The sequence below is a fragment of the Hemicordylus capensis genome, chromosome 2, assembly GCF_027244095.1.
Source record: "Hemicordylus capensis ecotype Gifberg chromosome 2, rHemCap1.1.pri, whole genome shotgun sequence".
NCBI lineage: Eukaryota > Metazoa > Chordata > Lepidosauria > Squamata > Cordylidae > Hemicordylus > Hemicordylus capensis.
Window position 1 is genome coordinate 194,888,037 of NC_069658.1, and position 18,781 is coordinate 194,906,817.

General features: G+C 45.6%; 1 protein-coding gene across 3 annotated transcripts; it reads right to left on the reverse strand.

The window, feature by feature from the left end:
• Window positions 1-1,274: 1,274 nt before the first annotated feature.
• NEMP1 (nuclear envelope integral membrane protein 1) lies at window positions 1,275-17,756 on the reverse strand. Of its 3 annotated transcripts, none has more exons than XM_053301158.1 (9): window positions 17,543-17,756; window positions 14,955-15,070; window positions 12,006-12,225; window positions 10,795-10,867; window positions 7,682-7,775; window positions 6,668-6,782; window positions 5,476-5,701; window positions 4,341-4,517; window positions 1,275-3,986 (listed from the first exon to the last, which is right to left on the reverse strand). In XM_053301158.1, exons 1-9 carry the CDS (start codon window positions 17,652-17,654, stop codon window positions 3,767-3,769), a joined length of 1,353 nt encoding a protein of 450 aa, XP_053157133.1. In that variant the 5' UTR covers window positions 17,655-17,756; the 3' UTR covers window positions 1,275-3,766. The 3 variants fall into 3 exon arrangements, with proteins under 3 accessions (XP_053157133.1, XP_053157134.1, XP_053157135.1); XM_053301159.1 differs by having other exon boundaries at window positions 4,341-4,514; window positions 17,543-17,755; XM_053301160.1 differs by lacking the exon at window positions 14,955-15,070 and having other exon boundaries at window positions 17,543-17,656.
• Window positions 17,757-18,781: the final 1,025 nt, after the last annotated feature.

Genomic DNA, 18,781 nt, shown 5'->3' on the forward strand with positions numbered 1-18,781 from the left:
ACCTGGTCTGAGTTGGAAGGCTCAGCATGATCCTGGATTTTTTGGCTATCACCCTCTGGTATGGTAGTAAGAACCATTGAAGATCGCGTAAATGGAAGCAAGCCCATGGTACAGAGTCTAGGGTGGCCACCATCAGGCCCAGGAGTCTCGCTAGAGTGCTGAGTGGGGTCGTTGGGGTCGATAGAATTGTCCAGACCTCAGACTGTAGGATGAGTAGATGGTCCGGGTGCAGAGACAGGGTGGACGCCTCCGTGTCTATTATTACTCCTAGATGGCACAGTTGGCAGGACGGAGTCAGTTGACCTTTTTCGTGGTTTACAAGGAAACTGTGGAGATCCACAGTTGATAACGTGTTCTGGAGGTCCCGTTGGGCTTCCTGTAGGGAGCAAGACTGCAAAAGTAGGTCGTCAAGATATGCAAAAACTCTCACCCCTTGCAGGTGGAGGTGGGCCACTAGTGAAGCCAGGACCTTTGTGAAAACATGAGGGGCAGAAGAGAGGCCGAAGGGTAGAGCCGCATATTGGTAATGCCTGCCTGCGTATTTGAAACGAAGGTACCTCCTGTTGTCCAGGTGGCAGTGAAGTGCCTCCAAGATTGACCTTAGGGCTTGGTTTACACTATGTTCACCAATTAATGCTTTGCATATACAGGCAAAACTTACTTATCCATGGGTTTGACATCCACGATCAGGTAACTGACACCCAACCTGGGCATATGCTATTGTGAGGACAGGAGCCATTTTGTGGCTAGTTTTCAATTAAATTTTAAAAAAAATGTTTTTGGGGATCAAATAATGGCAGAATTGGGCCTTTTGAGGGACATTGCTTGACATCTGTGGAGCCACATAGCACACTAGAGCACTTTTTCTGTAATTTATCAAGATTTTAGCCATTTTTAGCCTTCTCTCCACCACCACCACCCCGTCCCACCCCTGGAACCAAATCCCAAGTCCCATTGACATAATGACTTGTCATCCAATGACTCGTTATCCACAGAGAATGGAACCCCATTCACAGGGTTGATCTGTATAAATCTCACAATACTGCCTCGAATCCAATACTTTGCTGTGAAGTCAGTCTCAATCAACACTTTGGTCCTTTCCCACTTTAAGAAAAATCCATCTTGGAACTCACTTGCGAATGATGATGCTATATGACAGCACATCAGGCAGACAGATACTCTAAAAACATTTCAGAGGCTCCCCCCCCCCCGCCACACACACACCTAAAGCAGAGATTTTCACAAGCCAAGAGATGTCTACTGAAAGAAAAGGGTTAGGTTTGTCTCCTGCCCACATGGCATCACAAAAGGAAGCTTTATTTCCTACAAAATAAAGATTACTTTATTAAAAATCTCAACCTTCACAACTCGTGAGAAAGTATTTAGATAGCATTTCAGTACATTCAGTGCCAAAAATACATTTTAATACTGATCTATATTATAAAGGAAATAAAAATTAGAAGAAAACATTTAAAAAGAAAACATTTTGACCACCTAGTGGGAGGCATTACAGTTCCCTCATGGTTTACATCCCACATTGTATGTTACACTACATAGATCCAGCATTTTGCGCTTCCAACAAAATAAGTTTTAGCTGACCAGAATGAGAGAGCTCAGAGCTTTGGTCACAAGATTTGGAAGAGGCAACAGTGATACTTTGCAAAAATGGTTTGCATAGTGATTAGAGCAAAACATCACACCATCTTTAAGGAACAGAACTAAAAACTGGTAGGTCTGCATCATTTCCCCACACCCGGCTTCCATAACATTTCGTAAAACTTACCCTGTGTCCTAACATCATTATACTTTGCATTTTTTCTCCCCTGCTCTACATCACTGGCTGCAGCTGGCAAGGAAACATACAGCAAAATGATATCAGAGCATAGTAAGTTGTACCAGAAGTCATGGAATAAAGATAAAGGGACTATGACATGGGGCTACAGTTTTCAGCAGAAGCCCTATGTTTCTTGTATTGCTTAGTTCTACTCAACATAAAGTATACAAACAAGACAAAGCACTCTATATTTTCTAGTTCACCCTGTGCATGTTTACCATCTCCAAAGTATTGAGAGAAAAAGCTATGACCATACCCCAAATCCTACTGCACACAGTAAATTATGTTTGTGAAGTACACTCCAAGTATTTTGTACAGACATTCAAGTGGCAGGTGGCCAAAACAGATGAAACCATGATAGCTATGTTTCCCCCTTTTTCATTTGTTTGCTCAAGTTGCTTCTGGACTAGGCAAAACAGTAAGGCACAGTCAATCTGTCAAATTCTCTCACATATGCTAGCAACTCTATTTTAAGGGGGTTCTCTCTGAAAGCAGTTCAGAAGGCCCCACACCACCCACTCCTGGAAGATCTCATTCCATGATCTCAATAAATACTTTTGAAAATGTAGACCTTTGCTGTATTTCTCTGCAGAGGCTGCTACTTTGAAAAAACACAAACACTATGGCAATTAGATATACACCTAAATAATCCCAAAATAGCTACAGTAAGTCTGTAATTCTGATTTCAGGAAAGATCCCCAATGTAGAGCAAACAGCAGCAGAATATGGAAAATTTGGTCAAAGACAGGTCTATTTTAGGATTTATGCAACCAATAAGACCAGAGTTTTAATAAGAAGGGGTACGCTGTGGCTAGAAGTACAGCAGAGTGCTAGAACTACAAACCATAAAAGATCAAGGAAGAGGAGAATCAATTCTTGAAAGTAAAAGCAACAAATAAATCCCATCACAGAACCAATAAATGTTTAACCATCTTTGGTTACACTAACAGCAACTTCAAGCATCCATGAAGGGTGCAAATAAATCAAAGCTGCACTACAGAAACCTGAGGAACAGTCCTCATTCAAGTTGGAACAGTCTACTTCCCATGGTGTATAATTAGAGATGATTTTATTTGTGCAATTATTGCCTAGCAGATGGCAGAGACATTTAAGAAAGATCCAAATACTTGCCCATCGCCAGAAGTCTCATCACACCTTCTCTGCAACAAGCATCAGCCTCACATCTCTCAACTCCTTGGAAAGGCAACAAATTAACAAAACACACAGTGAAAGCAGTAGGCAGCCACCTGGAGCCCTGTGGCTGTCTTATTTGGAGGGAGGAAAACTTCTAGCAGAACTGAAATACACAGTGTAGGACAATTGCTGATCATCAGTGTAGGAGTTGACAAAGCAAGGAAAACTGTAAAATAAGTGAAGGAGCAGCTCCTATAGCCAATGACAAGTTCAGGACATTGGTGCTGATAGCATGTCCAAACCATCATGGGCACCACAGAAAATCAGACTGGAAAGGAGGATGTCTTTTGTTCATGTGCCTTGAAGAAGCAGGGCTTGGGGCTTTTAAGCCTGTCCTCAGGAGCACTTGCCTTATTGAAGTTGGAGTGCTCACTATTCCCAGCAGGCTTTTAACAGGCTGTCTCAACCTCCAACTCCCTCCTTTGTTTCTGAGCCTTGTTCACAACTTGCAAACCTGGATTCTAGCAGATTTGCAAGCCACAAGGTAGTTAGTTCATAAATATCCCAAGTGCAGTTCAGTCCATTGTCTGGAATGGCTGGCAGGGCTTTAATGGCCGGCCACATCATCATCATCCCCAACCCGTTTCCAGATTCTGCCAAATGTACACACCTTGATTTGCATATGCCATACACAGTAGGCTTTGTATATGTGTGCTCATTGTAACAGAGGGCAGCAGAGCTGCAACTATTTCCCCACAACAGCAGGGGCCATCACAGGCCAATCCGTTCACATGAATACTAGCCATTTCTAGCATGGAAACTCAGATGGTTCTGGGGCAGTGAGATGCCCATGCCATGCTCCTCTACAAAGCTGTAATCTCTTTCTTCACCATCCTCTTCATCCTCCTCTTCAAAGAGCTGATCTTCTAGAAAGGAGCCCCCTAGCCCATATTCCTGCTCGTGGACAGCAATCTCATTGGGGATGAGATGTGAAGCACCTTCCACAAAGTCAGCAAATCTGGAGGAAAACAAGAGAGCAGTGAGGATGTGGCAGCAGCTAGCCAATCCCTGGCCACTATTTAAAGTCTAACACACTAGAGTAATGCAACATTAGACACTAGAGTAATGCAACATTTGGCAACTGTAAGTCCAAGTCCAAGGAATCCCCCACTGCATGTGGCACAAAGCCTTGGTAGATTTTTCTTGTTAGAAAGCTGGAAGAGGAGAAAAGCAGCTCTAGTCCTGAATCCCACCTTCCTTTCCCTTACTTCCCCAGATCTTCTACCCCCAGTTTGGGTGGCAATGTGGGTATTTGCCTGGAAGGTCTCCCTCCCTGCACCTGTAGAAACTGCTGGTCTTAACTGGGCAATACCTCTTTGGAGACTGGATGCGGGAGACTGCTTTCCAAGCAGAGAAGTCCGGGCTGCTGCAGTACTCCCGCAACTCCTCCAAGGCTTGACGCGTCTCCACTTCTCCCTGTATTCGGTACTCCTCCTCAGTTAGCAGGCGTGGTGGGCTGGGCTTGCTTGTGGCTGTGTACACCTTCCTGCTAGGATAGCAATGGCATTAGCGGCAGCTGCAAGCCTGAACACCAAAGTCTGGCTCCTTCCAACAATTCCTGAGTAGCTCAGAAGGCAGTGCTTGGTTACTGATTCTCTCCCAGTTGACCTATATTCAAAATAAGCTCAGGGCCAAAGGGCTCCTAGCTGCTATTGAGTGCCAAGACCTGGCCTTCTTGGACAAGATTCTGTTCTACCAGTTTTAGCAGATCATCTTAATGCAGACTCTTTCCAGCAACTTCTCTCACTGACTCTGTTCAACATCATTTGATAGCAATAAAGTAGGGTGATGGCCTGATTAAGGTTTTCTCACCTCACCATTATAAGAAATGTCCTGCCTCAAAGAGGTTTGTCAGATATATTAGAGATGTATTTGGATTAAGGCTCTCAAAATGCTATGCCACAGGCTACTCTAGAAATGTGATCGCCTCAAAGAAGAGGCAGCATAGATCAGAACTCAGGCCTGTCAGTCCTAAAAATGAAAATGCTGGTCTTGAAAGGGAAATTGCTCTTGAAAAGCCTTTGTGGGTGCCATCTAGTGGTAAGTTTTGGCCAACAGATGAAATCCAGACTTAATAGTTTCTTTCAACACAAAGGTAGATTAATAAGATATCCATTTGCCCATATTCTTCACTTGCAATATCCAGAACAAGCCCACCTTGTTCTTATTCTGCTACGCTGAATAAGGCACCAGATCTTTCCTGTCTCTATAAGCAAAGGTATTTCCTTCCAGATGATCTATACAAGCTACAGATTTAGACAGGACTATCGGCATCTGAATAAGAAATCTTAAATGAGATGTTTTCTCTAAGAGAGAGCTGTGCCAACTATCTCACTGCCTTTAAAATATACATACACACATAACTATTTTTCCTACTGATCTATTAACAGGCTATTGTTGGATTGTGCCTCTTAGGATGAGTAATGCCCATGCTTCCCATCCATCACCTGTAGATGGCATAGGCCCACATGACTGGGTACTCCAGGTTTTTAGTGCAGATTGCAATTATGATCAAGGCGATGGCGATCTGTCGTATCTGGATGCCCAAGTAGAGCAGCAACAAGCCGAGGGCCTGCAAACCCCAAGTAAGGAGGTTGATGCTGCGCTCATTCTCCAGGGGGCCATATTTGTAGCACACAGCAAAGCTGAGACACCCTACAAGGACCAGGTAGCCTGCAAGAAAGAGGAAACAATATGAAGAGACAAGGCTTCTGTAGGGATGGTTTTCACCTGGAATCTAAACTATCTCCATGTAGTGAATGGATGTGGTTGATGACAAAAGCACCACCCTAAAAAGTTATTCAGCCAGGGATAAAAAGCTAATCTGGAATATATTACGCCTACTCCAAACAGTCAGAGGGCTAAAATATGTTGAAAAGTGCTGTGCAGAGAAGGCAAGGCCCCAAGCCTTTTTACACAGCACACTCCAGGAAGATACCAGACCAGAAAGTCTCAAAACAGACATAATGCTGATCTAGAAAGGCTGCATCACACTTTACATTTTCTACAAGAGGCACTAAAACAAGTGTTATTAAACATGATGCAGGAACAGATGTCTTTTGCTCACAATATATGCTTTTTTCTAACACAAGTATTAATATCTGGATCAAGAAGGGGTGGGGGGAACAATCAATCCCAAGACTGTGTTGGATACAGCTAGCAATGAAGGCTGTACAACTGGCAGCCTTCACCAAGTTGCTAAAGACATGCATAATATTCATCAACTCAGTTGACGCCTTGACTTCCTCCTCAACATCCACACCCAATACCTGGTACCACAAAAAGTCACATCGAGTACCAGATTTGCTGGCTGCTTTTGGTCAAGCAACTCCAAATACAACCTGAATATATTTATATATTTATTTATTGTTAAATTTATATACTGCCTAAAAGTTCTACTTTTTAATAACCATGCAGCTGACAATATATGCTTTTTTCTAACAAAAGTAAACAATAACCTCACAGTCCTCTTAAGCTAACTGGAAGCAGAGGACAAATTTCAGAAGCTAAGCACTGAAGCATGGAGACTACAGGGAGCAAATCCTAGCATTTCCAAAACAGATTTGCTCAGATACATGCAAAAAGGCATGAGGTTTATGCTTTTGAAAAGGCACTGGGGAGGCAAAGAGAGACACTCACCCAGCAGATATTCCCAGTACAATTTGCTGATCTCCTGCAGGTTTCTGAAGACCAGCTGAATGAGGTAAACAGAAAAAGACCAGCCTCCCACCAGCATGAGGTAGAGAGGACTTTTCTAGGACGCAAAGGACAAACAAATTATTTCTTAGGAGCAAGCCATTTCAACAATTTCAACAGGGCAGACAATCCAACTTGCCCTAAAACAGGTATGTACTGCAGCTAGGCTGTTACCCGTAAGCAGGATCCACACAATTAACTAACTGGCTCTTCTCTCTGTCTAGCAGGGGAAGGTCTGAGGTGAATGAAAAGCTGAAGTTCAGCCAGATACTTCAGGTGGGACTCTTCTCAGAAATGGATATGAAGTACTCATATGCATCCATGGTCTACTTAATCATAAACTTGCAAAAGAGGGTGATATACCTTTGGATTATACTGCTTCAGGCTACAGATGAGGCCTGAAAACAGGGTTTGCTGCCACCTTCATGTTCACAAGGGCATGTGCGCCACTGTATAACTTCCCCCTTCTCACCCATCTTTGGCTATTCAAGGTTCTTTTGGGACCAACACTATGGCCTATGCCAGTTTTCAAGGTATGCTGCACCAGTGGCTTCCACCCACATCAGGAAAGTAGTTTTCAAGGGCAGAAGAAAGGAAGTGCAAGCACTGCCTAGAGGCACATATCAGATGGTATCTAAATTAGACAGACAGATATGCTGTTGTCTCACTTTTCTCTTGTTAACTTGTCACAGTTCAAGAACTTTTGGGACATTGAGATAGGGATTTGGAAAGGAACAAAGCTGGCAGCAACGCTAAGTGAAAACCCGTGTCCTACATCCCAGACTGGAAAGGCAGCACATCCTGCATGTATCCATGATCAAGAGCTAAATGGTCTAACTAGGCACTTGAAATTAATGGTCTTTAAACACATCTAATGAGCCACCTCAAGCCTTGTAGCGTTCAGGAGGTCTCCTGCTAAAACCCTCGGTGTTACCAGTACAACAGAGCTTTGCTCACCTTGGGCACCACTCTGGACACTACATAGATGACTATGAGCAGTGAACTTAGCATGCCAATGCTTATTCCAGCCGAATAGAAGAAAAGTGTGCTTCTGCAAAAGACAATTGTTATCTGAGTTACTGTGCAGGAACAACATCTATGCACACAAAGTTTGTCAGGAAAGGATATTGAGCATACAGAGTAAAAATTAGGAAAGGCAGCTACAATACCCAAGTACCAAGCAGTGGTTCTAGGAACCCAAACATTTTGGTTGGCCTTCATAGCCCATCAGGTTTGTGGCTTCCACTGATATCCTTTCCTGACAAACTGACCCCATTGTGCAGAGGTGAAGGTTACTCCTGTACTACTGCCAGAGGTAACTGGCATAACACGGAACTAGATCCCACCCAGGGAAGGAACAAGTCACAGTGGCAAGAAAGAAGAACAAGCAGCAACCTGGCTGCTGGGGGTGACAAAGCCATGCCCTCAAAAAGACAGAGGAATTCAATTTGCATTTAAGCTGCATCCCTTTCTCAAGGAGGCAGATCTGGCCACAGTTACCCATGCCCTAGTCACATCGCAGCTGGATTACTGTAACACGCTCTATGTGGGGCTGCCCTTGGAAGAATATTTGGAAACTGCAGCTAGTGCAAAATGCAGCAACTAGGATTGTATCCGGAGCTGCCCATTGGGATCATATTATCCCCTGCTAACTGGGCAAAGAGGCACCTTTTACCATGGTGATTCTCTTTATTGAGCAGGGGGAGAGTAACTGGCCCTATCCACTCCCAGCACAGTACCTCCAGTGACTGTTGCTGGTGTCTATCTTGTGTGGGTTTTTTTAGAATGTGAGCCCTTTGGGGACAGGGAGCCATCTTATTTATTTATTATTCCTCTGTGTAAACCGCCCTGAGCCATTTTTGGAAGGGCGGTATAGAAATCGAATTATTAATCATCATCATCATCATCATCATCCCAGTGGTAATTAGCGCCCTGGGTGCAGTTCCAAAAGACCCTGAAGAGCACCTCAACACCATCGGGGCCACAGAAATCACCATCAGCCAATTACAAAAAGCAACTTTACTGGGAACAGCCTATATTCTGCGATGATATCTATAACAATTGACAATAAAATTCAGCCATCCCAGGTCCTTGGGAAGGACTCGATGTCTGGATAAAACAAACCAGTCAATAACACCTGTCTGACTATGTAAATAAATAATAATAATATTATTATACCCATTCTGAAAAAGCTGCACTGGCTGCCAAATTGTTTCCTGGTCCAACTAAAGGTGCTAGTTTTGACCTTTAAAGCCCTTAATGGTTTGTGCCCTGGATATCTTAAGGATCGCCTGCTCCCAAGGGTTTCTGCCCGCTTGACAAGATAATTGGAGAGGGCTCTGCTCCACATGCCAATGGTGAGAGAGGCTCAGTTGTTGAGCACACGGAACAGGGCCTTTGCAGTCATCCCCCCCCCCGGCTTTGGAATGCTCTCCCAGCTGGCATCCACTCATCAGTCTCCTTGACAGTATTTAGGAAAAGAGTAAAGATGTGGCTACTCACCCAGGCTGTTGAATGAAAGTATTGTTTTTACTGCTGCTGTTTTGTGTTTTATGTACTATTCTTTAATGGTTTTTTAAATTTTAAATAGAGATATTATATTTATATTTATAATATCTGTACTTTTGTATTTTAATTATGCATTGTTTTAATTATATTGTAAACCACTTTGAGATTATTTCAATGTAAAGTGGTATATAAATCGAATGAATGAATGAATGAAATGTGCATGGCTTAGCAGGGCAAAGGGCTGCATTTTCCAGACCACCCACAGCAGCAACATATCCCTGCCTGGATGCACTGTAGCTGGAGACAGAGGAGTCTCAGCCCAATTGCCAAGTGACTGGATGCACTCCCTGAGAGTACACAAACATCAGGAAATCTTGCAGGACTCAAGAGAGTAAAGCTTAATAAGGAAGGCTGGCCAGTCCACAATTGGACCAAATCGAGCCCAGTCCGTGGTGGACTGGTTCAGCACTTCAAAGGGCTGTGCAAAGTGGAATCTGCGCTTGCATGTGCAGATGACAGGTCAGTGCCAGAACCGCATTGCCACATGTGCAGGCTGCTGGGGGGAGCATCTCTACTCTGCACTGGGCCCAGGCAGCTTTGAGGAGTGGTACCATGGCCGCCAGCGGTAAGTACCGTATCACTTACTTTTAAAGGTGCCTCAGCTCTCGCCGCCCGCCCCCCCGGCCACCCTTTAAAAGCCTTTTGTGAAGGATTCCCTTTTGCTTGTAAAGGGGAATCTTCACAGAATCTCCTTTACATAGCCCCTTGAACTGCTGAACCAGTTCGACTGAAACATTCATGGACCCATGGTTCAGTCCAAATTTGGACCAAACAGCGGAAAATGGTCCACACACACCCCTAGTTCATATGCTAGGGCTGGGGAGGAAGGCAAGGACTTACCTCCCAGCACCCCACAATCCCTATTGCTCCTGGCCCCACTGCGCCATCATGACTTGCATGCGAGCACTGACAGAGTGGTGAGGAGGACAGGAGGAACCCGGCAGCATCCTCCGGGATCCCACAATGCACTGCGCAAGGAGTGCAGTGCATTGGGGGATTCCCCACTGACAGGCCACTCCTTCCGCCTGGCTCTATGGAAGCTTGGGCACACACAAACTCTTCTACCTCACTTTTACCTGGAGAAGGAGCGCCAGCATCAGTCCCACTCCCGGAAATTCTCACAGCCAGCCCTATCCGAGCTAGTGCTGTCCTAGATCTGCCCTAGGGCTGATCATGAGAATAACCTAGTATACAGGCCTGTCTTATTGGCAATGTTGTGAAAGGCAGAACTCCAAAATGAAGTCTAAATTACACTAACAACACATCAGAGCCATTATATCAGTTCACAAGTTGAAATTTCTTGTTTACAAAAAGTGTAAAATCTATATTAGTCTTTGATTGCAAATAAAAAATCACAACCTTCTCAATGACTGCACTTGCTTTAGACAAGAAAGATCTATCAGGAGCTGAGCAAACAATGGTTTACATATCACTCCATATGTGATGATATCCATTTGTGCTTAATCCCCATTTCCACCACCCTTACCCACTGGAATGCTCACCTGCTCATCAAGTCACTGCAGAAAAACAGCAGAAGGCCCAGAAATGTAACCAGAAAGAGCTTGGGATCAAATGCTGTCAAAAAAACCAAGAGTTCCTTATCAAGCATCTTCCTTTGGATTAGGCAATCTCAAAATAACAGTCAAAGCACATACTCATGTAGCATGAGACTTCATGCAGAAACAGTGTTGAATGGGACATACAAAGCTTGTGATGACTGTTCACATGCTTTTTTAAAAGTTCTGTACATTATATTATACAAGCACACACATTCCAAGCCAAGTAGATGTCATCCAGGACACCCCCCTATGTTCCCCATGCCAATCCAGAATTAATTGTAAGGACAGAATAGTAAGTTTCTGTGCATCAACAGAGTCACAAAATATGGTTTACAAGAACAGGACAACTATTTAAGGTATCTAAAAGAAACAAAATGGCGTAAAAACTAACTATCCTTGTGGACAGTGGATTCACACACTCTTTCACTTGTTTTGGGGACAAAACACACACAGAATCACATCAGTTGCAAATGATGCTTGTGTGGCAAAATGGCCAGGTTCCTCTACAATATATACAGAATCAACAAACACACATATTCACAACGGATGGGTTCCTGCACTCAAAGTACAAAAGGTAAAGCATGAATCATGCATTAGTTGCACTTCCACACTAGACAATATGGAAATACTATTTTAATGGGAATAAGGGTGAGAAATATAACATGTAGATTTTGAATAGGGAAAAAAATTCTAAATACACATGGGGTTTCACAGAAAATATAGAACTGGGCACATTTCACCAGCCAGAGGAGATCACCAATACCAGAAAGATACATCCTTTCTAAATAAAGCCATTTTTTTCTCTTTGAGAAATTCAACAGATTGAATGTTAATTCACTGCAAGATCTATAATTTGACCCTCACACAATTCTTTAATGGCTCTGCATTTATTTGCTTATCCTGATATCGTGAAGCTGCTCAAAGCTGCCCTGGATAATAGTAGCCATCTTACTTATGCCACCATATGTAATAAACAAAAGGTTCTGGAGCACACAAGCCATCTCTCAGTTGCCCTGCCAGTGTCTTTATATCCCAGCTCTCACATCTCCGTCCAGCCAGAAACCTGACACCCACAGCAGTCAGCTTAACCTAGAGCATGTAATAGTACCAAAAAAACATTTAACACAAGTTCTCAAGATATGAGAGCGACATACTTCGAGTAACAACTATTGTGTAGTTGGAGTCTGGTTCAAGGAGCTCCACTTGTAAGCAGGTTTTACTACTGTACAGTCCCATATTAATGTAGGTGTTATTGAGTTTCTCTTTGAAGAAGGAGCCGATATAGTTCCATACATTGAACCCCTCCAGTTCTTTCAATTTCTCCTCATTTTCAACCTGGATGATCCGAATCATCTTGGCACTGCTTACTCGGATCTGCAGGGGTTGGGGGCCCAGGAGAGGCAAAGGAGATTCCAACATTTAATGCAAACATGGCAGAATATCAGCACACAAAGGTTATCTGGATAAACCAGCATAAAATTTAGGTACATTTAAAGAGCATTACCTTTAAAAGATAAGTGGCCAAGAGACACAGAGGAAAGCATTGAAGATGATAAGAGGACGTTAGGAAAGAGCCCCTACAATCAAATCTGAAGAAGCTGGATATATCTTGTTTTGGCTGACGGGGTGGGGGAGATGTCTGGTAAAGTAAAGTGTGCTGTTGAGTCTGTGTTGACCCCTGGCGACCACAGAGCCCTGTGGTTGTCTTTGGTAGGAGGGGTTTACCATTGCCATCTCCCGCACAGTATGAGATGATGCCTTTCAGCATCTTCCTATATTGCTGCTGCCCAATATAGGTGTTTCCCATAGTTTGAGAAACATACTAGCGGGGATTCGAACCAGCAACCGGGAGAGGAGAGCTGGTCTTGTGGTAGCAAGCATGACTTGTCCCCTTAGCTAAGGAGGGTCTGCCCTGGTTGCATATGAAAGGGAGACTTGATGTGAGCACTGCAAGATCTTCCCCTCAGGGGATGGAGCCGCTCTGGGAAGAGCAGAAGGTTCCAGTTCCCTCCCTGGCAGCATCTCCAAGATAGGGCTGAGAGAGATTCCTGCCTGCAACCTTGGAGAAGCCGCTTGCAGTCTGTGAAGACAATACTGAGCTAGATAGACCAATGTTGGTCTGACTCAGTATATGGCAGCTTCCTATGTTGAACCTCTGGCTTACTAGTCAAGTCATTTCCCCACTGCACCATTAGGTGGCTTAGATGTCTGGAGGAGGACATTATTAATATTCTTGATTATACTAAAATGAGGGCTCAAGCAGTCACTTGAAAGATGAGAGGGGAAAGGATGAAAAATTAGGGTAGTAGAGAGCAACTGCTCTAATGTTTAATTTCATTGTACAAATGATTAGGCAAAAGAACAAGTTCTCAAGAGGTGTGTGAGAGTTCTAGTCATTCAACAGACTAGGGCCCTTCCAGACACCTTGTTTTACGGGGAGACAGCACAACAGTGATCACTGAACCATCAAGACACTGCCCTTACTTGTGCTGTTGTGGGAGAAATCACTTTTCCCCGATGGCCAACTGCAATCCATGCCAGAGCAAGAGAGAACTTTTGGTTGTCCTGGCATAATGTGCATGTACTGGATGGAGCCTGTGACACTGTATGTTCTTCACTATTTACCTGCTTCGTTTTAAATGCCCAGCCATTGAAAAAAAAGGTTCTTATTAGGGATGTGCACAAATCCATTTGGAGGCCCTTTTAAGGGCCTCCAGACCAGTTTGAACAATCGGCTGTTTGGCCAGTTCGGGGGGGGGTCACACTTTAAGGGCAGGGGCACTTACTCCTCCCTCCGCTTCCCCCCCGCCAGCATTCCGTTATTCAACACATTGCACGTATGCATGCCCATCGCGTACATGTGCACCAGGTACTTCCAGGCAAAGAGGGGGCGGGGTGGCAGGGAGGTATGCTGCCGCCCCAAAAGAGCCTCGAATAACAGAGCACCGGCGGGGGGAGGGGCGGGGGGAGGGAGGGATAAGTGCACCCTCCCCTGCCCTTAAAGTGTGACCCCGCCCCCAGGGATTTGAGCCAATTCCACCTGGTTCCATGCACATCCCTACTTCTTATTTCTCTCCTTCAGAGACTGCAGTGCAGTGTCAACCTTCTTCTACAATTAAAAGAAAAGGCAACCACACACTCCCACACCAAAACTCCACCAACATTCAATTAATTGAGAGTGGGGATGTTACTTGATTAAGGTAGTGTTCATAAAGTGCCAAGTAGCATTAATACCCAAGGAAAAGCCTCAACATCTGCCAGCTACTGCTGCCACTGAGTATATCCTAAATGGGGCAGCATATCCTAAATGAGTAAATCTTAAGTGACTGGAAGAGATCAGTAGCTGTGTCATGCTGTGGCATAACTATGGCAACAAGGGATAGTCCTGTCTGTAACTGTTGCTAATTTTCATTCCATGTGCTGCAGTGAAGGAAATGACAGTTATTCCCCCCACCCCAAGACCTTCTCCCATAGAATGCCATTCTATATCAGAGAACTCTCTTTAAAATCAAGGCTTTCCCTAAATGTCTGTACAGTTCAGTAAAGCATTAATCTAGTGGAACAGGAAGAATACGTGGAAGATACTACAATTACATGTCGGACTGGACTCTAAGACAGCAGAGCATTTCATCAACATTCTCTCAATTTTTTCCATCTTTGTGCAGAATGAGTTTTGTTTTGGGCGGCAGTACAAAGCAGTGTATGCGCATGTGCATTCAGTGTGGGGCCTTCCTGATTTAACCTGAGCGAGATCTAAAATTAATGGAGCAGACACCAAAAACATGTGAGCACACGCACACACCTTAGAGAGAACACTGGTACCAAGTCTGAGAAACTAACTGAGAAACATAATATGAGAAACTGACTGCAGGACCAATTTCTCCCACAACCCTGCTTATCTTGCTTCTACCACACACTAAGTAAAAATAATGCAGGGCAACATAAGACAATGAGGCTTTTGACAAAAGCCATGTGAGACTACTCAGCAGAGGCTTACAGGGATTAGGATAATTTTTCTTTAAATGTGATGCCTTCAGTGTGTACAGAAAGTTCAGCTAGGGTTCACTTTATGCTTGCCAGAAACAGAGGACTCTAATGCTTACCTGAATTCTGGTCCATATGTCATGCCATTTGGGGATCACTTTGTTTGTGTAGCAAAACTGCTGAGAGGTATTAGCTCTCACACTGCGATGATCTGCAAGTGAAATCACCTGTCCGTCTTCAGGGTTCAAAAAAAGAGCCGGGGGGGAAAGACTATGTTAGAGAAATTGGCAAGATCTTCATCTATGTGTACTGTATCAGACTTGTTCCATGTAAACTGAGATAACCAGGCTAATTTGTACAAGATGAGGATCAAGACTAGCATGTTCTGTAACATGCAGGCATGGCCCCTCACTACTCTAAGGCACACTGGGTGACTTCACACAAAATGGCAGCAAGTAACTATGGAAGAACAGCCAGATCTCAGAAAGTGTATGCTTCTGCTACTGCCACTGCTTCTGTGTCATGCAAACCAGGAACACTAGGTGGACAATGTTGGGTATTCACCTCTGCCTAACATTCTCTGCCGAACTTCACATGTTGGTTACAAATGTCAGGAAGAGGTGGGTACCCAACATTCTCCACCTAAAATTTCTGGGTTTGTATTACATTGGAGCCATGGCAGTAGTGGGAACATGCACTGAGATACACCTCCAATCAAAGTACAGGAATCCTCACCCTCTCCCAAGTGACTTCCTTCTCAAGCAGTGTTTATACAGCAAGAGACAATTTCCCTCGGCATTAAAAACATTTTTTGATAAGAGGTGGAAGGGAAAGAGAAGAGCAACTTTGGTGTGTAGAAATAGTCAGTAGGAAACTTGTCAAAACATGGAGATACACAAGACCACCATTTATAATATCTCAAATCAAAGCAGCCTGCAAATTAAAATGTTACTGGAAACCAAAGCAATACCAAACAATTACAAGTTACAGAGCCTCAGGGAACAATCACAAAAGCTGCTGTGCCAATCTGCTGTCATTCTCCCTACAGCTAGCCAGTTTTACAGTAGAAGTTTTAATGTTTGTATTCCTTTCTACCAACACTGTATTGCAACCCACTTTGGGAACACAGGTTAAAAAACAGAATAAAACTCTAAATATTAGATTATTACCTATAAATCTAATGGCTATCCTCTATAATAAGATCCCTCGGTGTGTGCCCATGTCTGCGCCCGTGTCTCCCTCGGCCGTTTTGGGCATGCGCAGAGCGCATGCCCAGAATGGCCGAGGGAGAAACAGCCGCAGGCACCAGGTGGCCATGTTGGCTCCCGATCCGGGAGGAGGAGAAGCGGGGACCGGGGAGGTTGTTGGCCGGTTGTTCACCCGGCCACGGAAAGGCCAGAGGCGGCGGGTCCAGCCTGGCTGCAGGGATAGGAGAGGCGGCGGCAGCGGGTCTGGCCCACCCGCCGAAAAGAACAGGGGCAGCGACTGTCCCTTGGGTGGTTCGGCTGGCTGGAGGCTGCAAAGCCATGTTGGCGCGGGGGGCGGCTACAGGGGAGCGGCAGCTGGACAGGCAGGGGGGGTCTTGCGCGGAGCCGCCGCCGCCTCCTCCTCCTGCTCGGCAGCAGCCGGCCCTCGAGTGGTTCCCAGGATGGCACTGTCGCCCCCCCCCCCCCCGGGAAGAACCGCTGGCAGCCTGCCGAGCGCCGGCAGGCAGAAGCGGGGACCGGCGGCTCCCGGAGAAGACCTCCACCCGCCCGCCCCTGGCAGCAGCTGCAGCTCCTCCTCACGCCCAGCCCAGGGAGGGAGGCGCAGGCAGCAGCTCAGCAGGGCGAGCCGTGGTTGCTGCTGCTGCTCTGGGCGCCTGGCCATCGCCGCCGTCCCCGGGGAAGTGGCCCTACGTGCGCCTGCCCCGCTTCTCCTCCTCACTCCTCCTCCTCCAGGGGCAGCCCTTAAGGGGCTTCTTCGCAGCAGCGGCCACCGCCGCCTCCCTCTGGCGGGGCTCTGCTGCTGCTGCCAACAGTACCCCCCCCCCCCGGTTTCATGAACCCAACTAGCACCCGTTATTTTAACAGGCTTAAAAATACTAGTTACCTATAAAGCCCTAAATGGCTTGGGTCCAGGGTACTTAAGAAAGTGCCTTCTTGGTCATGAACCCAGTTGCCTATTAAGATTATCTGGAGAAGTCTGGTTACAGTTGCCACCAGCTCATTTGGTGGCGACTGGGGACCAGGCCTTCTCTGCGGATTTGGAAGATGCTCCCTGTCAAAATAAGAACATCTCCATCTCTGACTGCTTTTAGAAAGACCCTCAAGAAACACCTGTTTTCACAGGCTTTTAACCAAAATCTTAAACTGTTTGTTTTTATCCCACTAAATTGTTTTAACTTTTTATTCTGTGACATTGTTTTAATTGCTTTTACTCTGTTTTATATTTGTAGTGTTTCAAATTGTGTACACCGCCTAGAGACACACATATCTGGCCGGCGCTATATAACTATGATAAACAAATACACTTTAAGAACAGCAGCAGATCTAAGAACTGCTTAAAACAGGATAAATTGCTTGAAGCAGCAAAAGCCCTTTTGAAACATGGATGCTCTACTGCATGTCCGCACGCGGAACTGCACAAGAGCAGGACCCTCGGCAAACGTTGGCAGCTCCACCGCCCCGCTCTCCCTTACCACGGCGCTTGCGACCGACCGACCTACCTGAGCCGCCTAGCAGCCCCATGAGAACCGCGGAGGCCAGAAGGAGGCCACTGCACTGACGCCACCCCGAGGCCGCTTTCATCCCTCCCGCCATGACCGTCCGTTCCTCCATTCCTTCAACCAACCCCCATGGTAAACCGACCCTTCGCGCCGCGGGTCCGCCCAGAGCCTATCGGAGACCGCGATGCCCCGCGCGAAACCCTCCCCTTGGTCCGAATGACAGGGACACTAGCCAATCGTAAACCGCTCTATGGGAGACGGAGCAGAAGTGTCAGACTCAGCAACGGTCGCGCTGAGTGATGTGTGTGTGTGGCCTATCAGAGGGTCGCCATCGCCGTGTTGAGCTCTGTGAGGTAACGCCTCTGAACACAACGACGGATTTGAGTTACAAACTCTCCAGTGTGAATGAGGAAGCCAAGCCTCGCGACGTGATTAGGCCCGCCCCCTCCACTGGCTCGAGCCTCCCGGGGATCAAGAACGTCGCTGTTTAGCCTATCAGAGAGAGCTAACCTTTGCATTGTCTTGTCAGAGGGAGGCTAACGAGTTGCGTAGGTGGACGCGACTTTGTCGGCCTCGAAAAAGACAACCTCTGGAGTGACAGCAGGCCACACACACACACACACACACACTTCCCTTCGCAGAACACCACCCATTCTTCGCAGCAGCCCCTCAGGCTCCTTCCCTCGTACTAGTTACGTAGTGCCAGAAGGCGACAAGAGAGCCGACTTTTCTTGTTTTCTTATCCACTCACATGAAAACCTGTTACGTTTGGAAGCCTATTCACCAACTTATTTGGATTGTACTTTTAGTGTTTGTGTGTGTAATATCTCCGGGGAGCACCTCCTTTCCACATGAGTTCTTCCACCCCTGCTCAGGATATTAATGTTGCAATCCTAAACACACTTCTTAGGGAGAATGTCTGAGTAAATGTGCATGGGATTTTGTGCTTTAAGACCTGTTGTTTAGGCCATGCTTCATGTCCCAACAGTTAGGGCAGGAGTTCTCAAACTTGGGTCTGTGGTTGTTGTTGGACTACAACTCCCATCATCCCCAGCCTCAATAACCAAAGTGTGGGAGTTGTAGTCCAACAACACCTGCAGACCCAAGCTTGAGAACCCTTGAGTGGTTCTGAAGGGTGGTATAGAAATCAAATGAATGAATGAATGAGTTAGGGAGTTCTGCTATAGGAGTAGCCATATTAGCCACATGCAGCTAAAACAATAGCCTTGTGAAATCTTA

What these genes read in the sequence shown, in the direction of transcription:
- NEMP1 (XM_053301158.1), bottom strand. Translation starts at nt 17,654, where the DNA reads ATGGAGGAACGGACGGTCATGGCGGGAGGGATGAAAGCGGCCTCGGGG. An exon ending in TGTCCAGAGTGGTGCCCAAG is followed by an intron (nt 6,783 to 7,681) that starts GTGAGCAAAGCT and finishes TTTGCGTCCTAG; the next exon opens with AAAAGTCCTCTCTACCTCAT. An exon ending in CGCATCCAGTCTCCAAAGAG is followed by an intron (nt 3,987 to 4,340) that starts GTATTGCCCAGT and finishes GTTTTCCTCCAG; the next exon opens with ATTTGCTGACTTTGTGGAAG.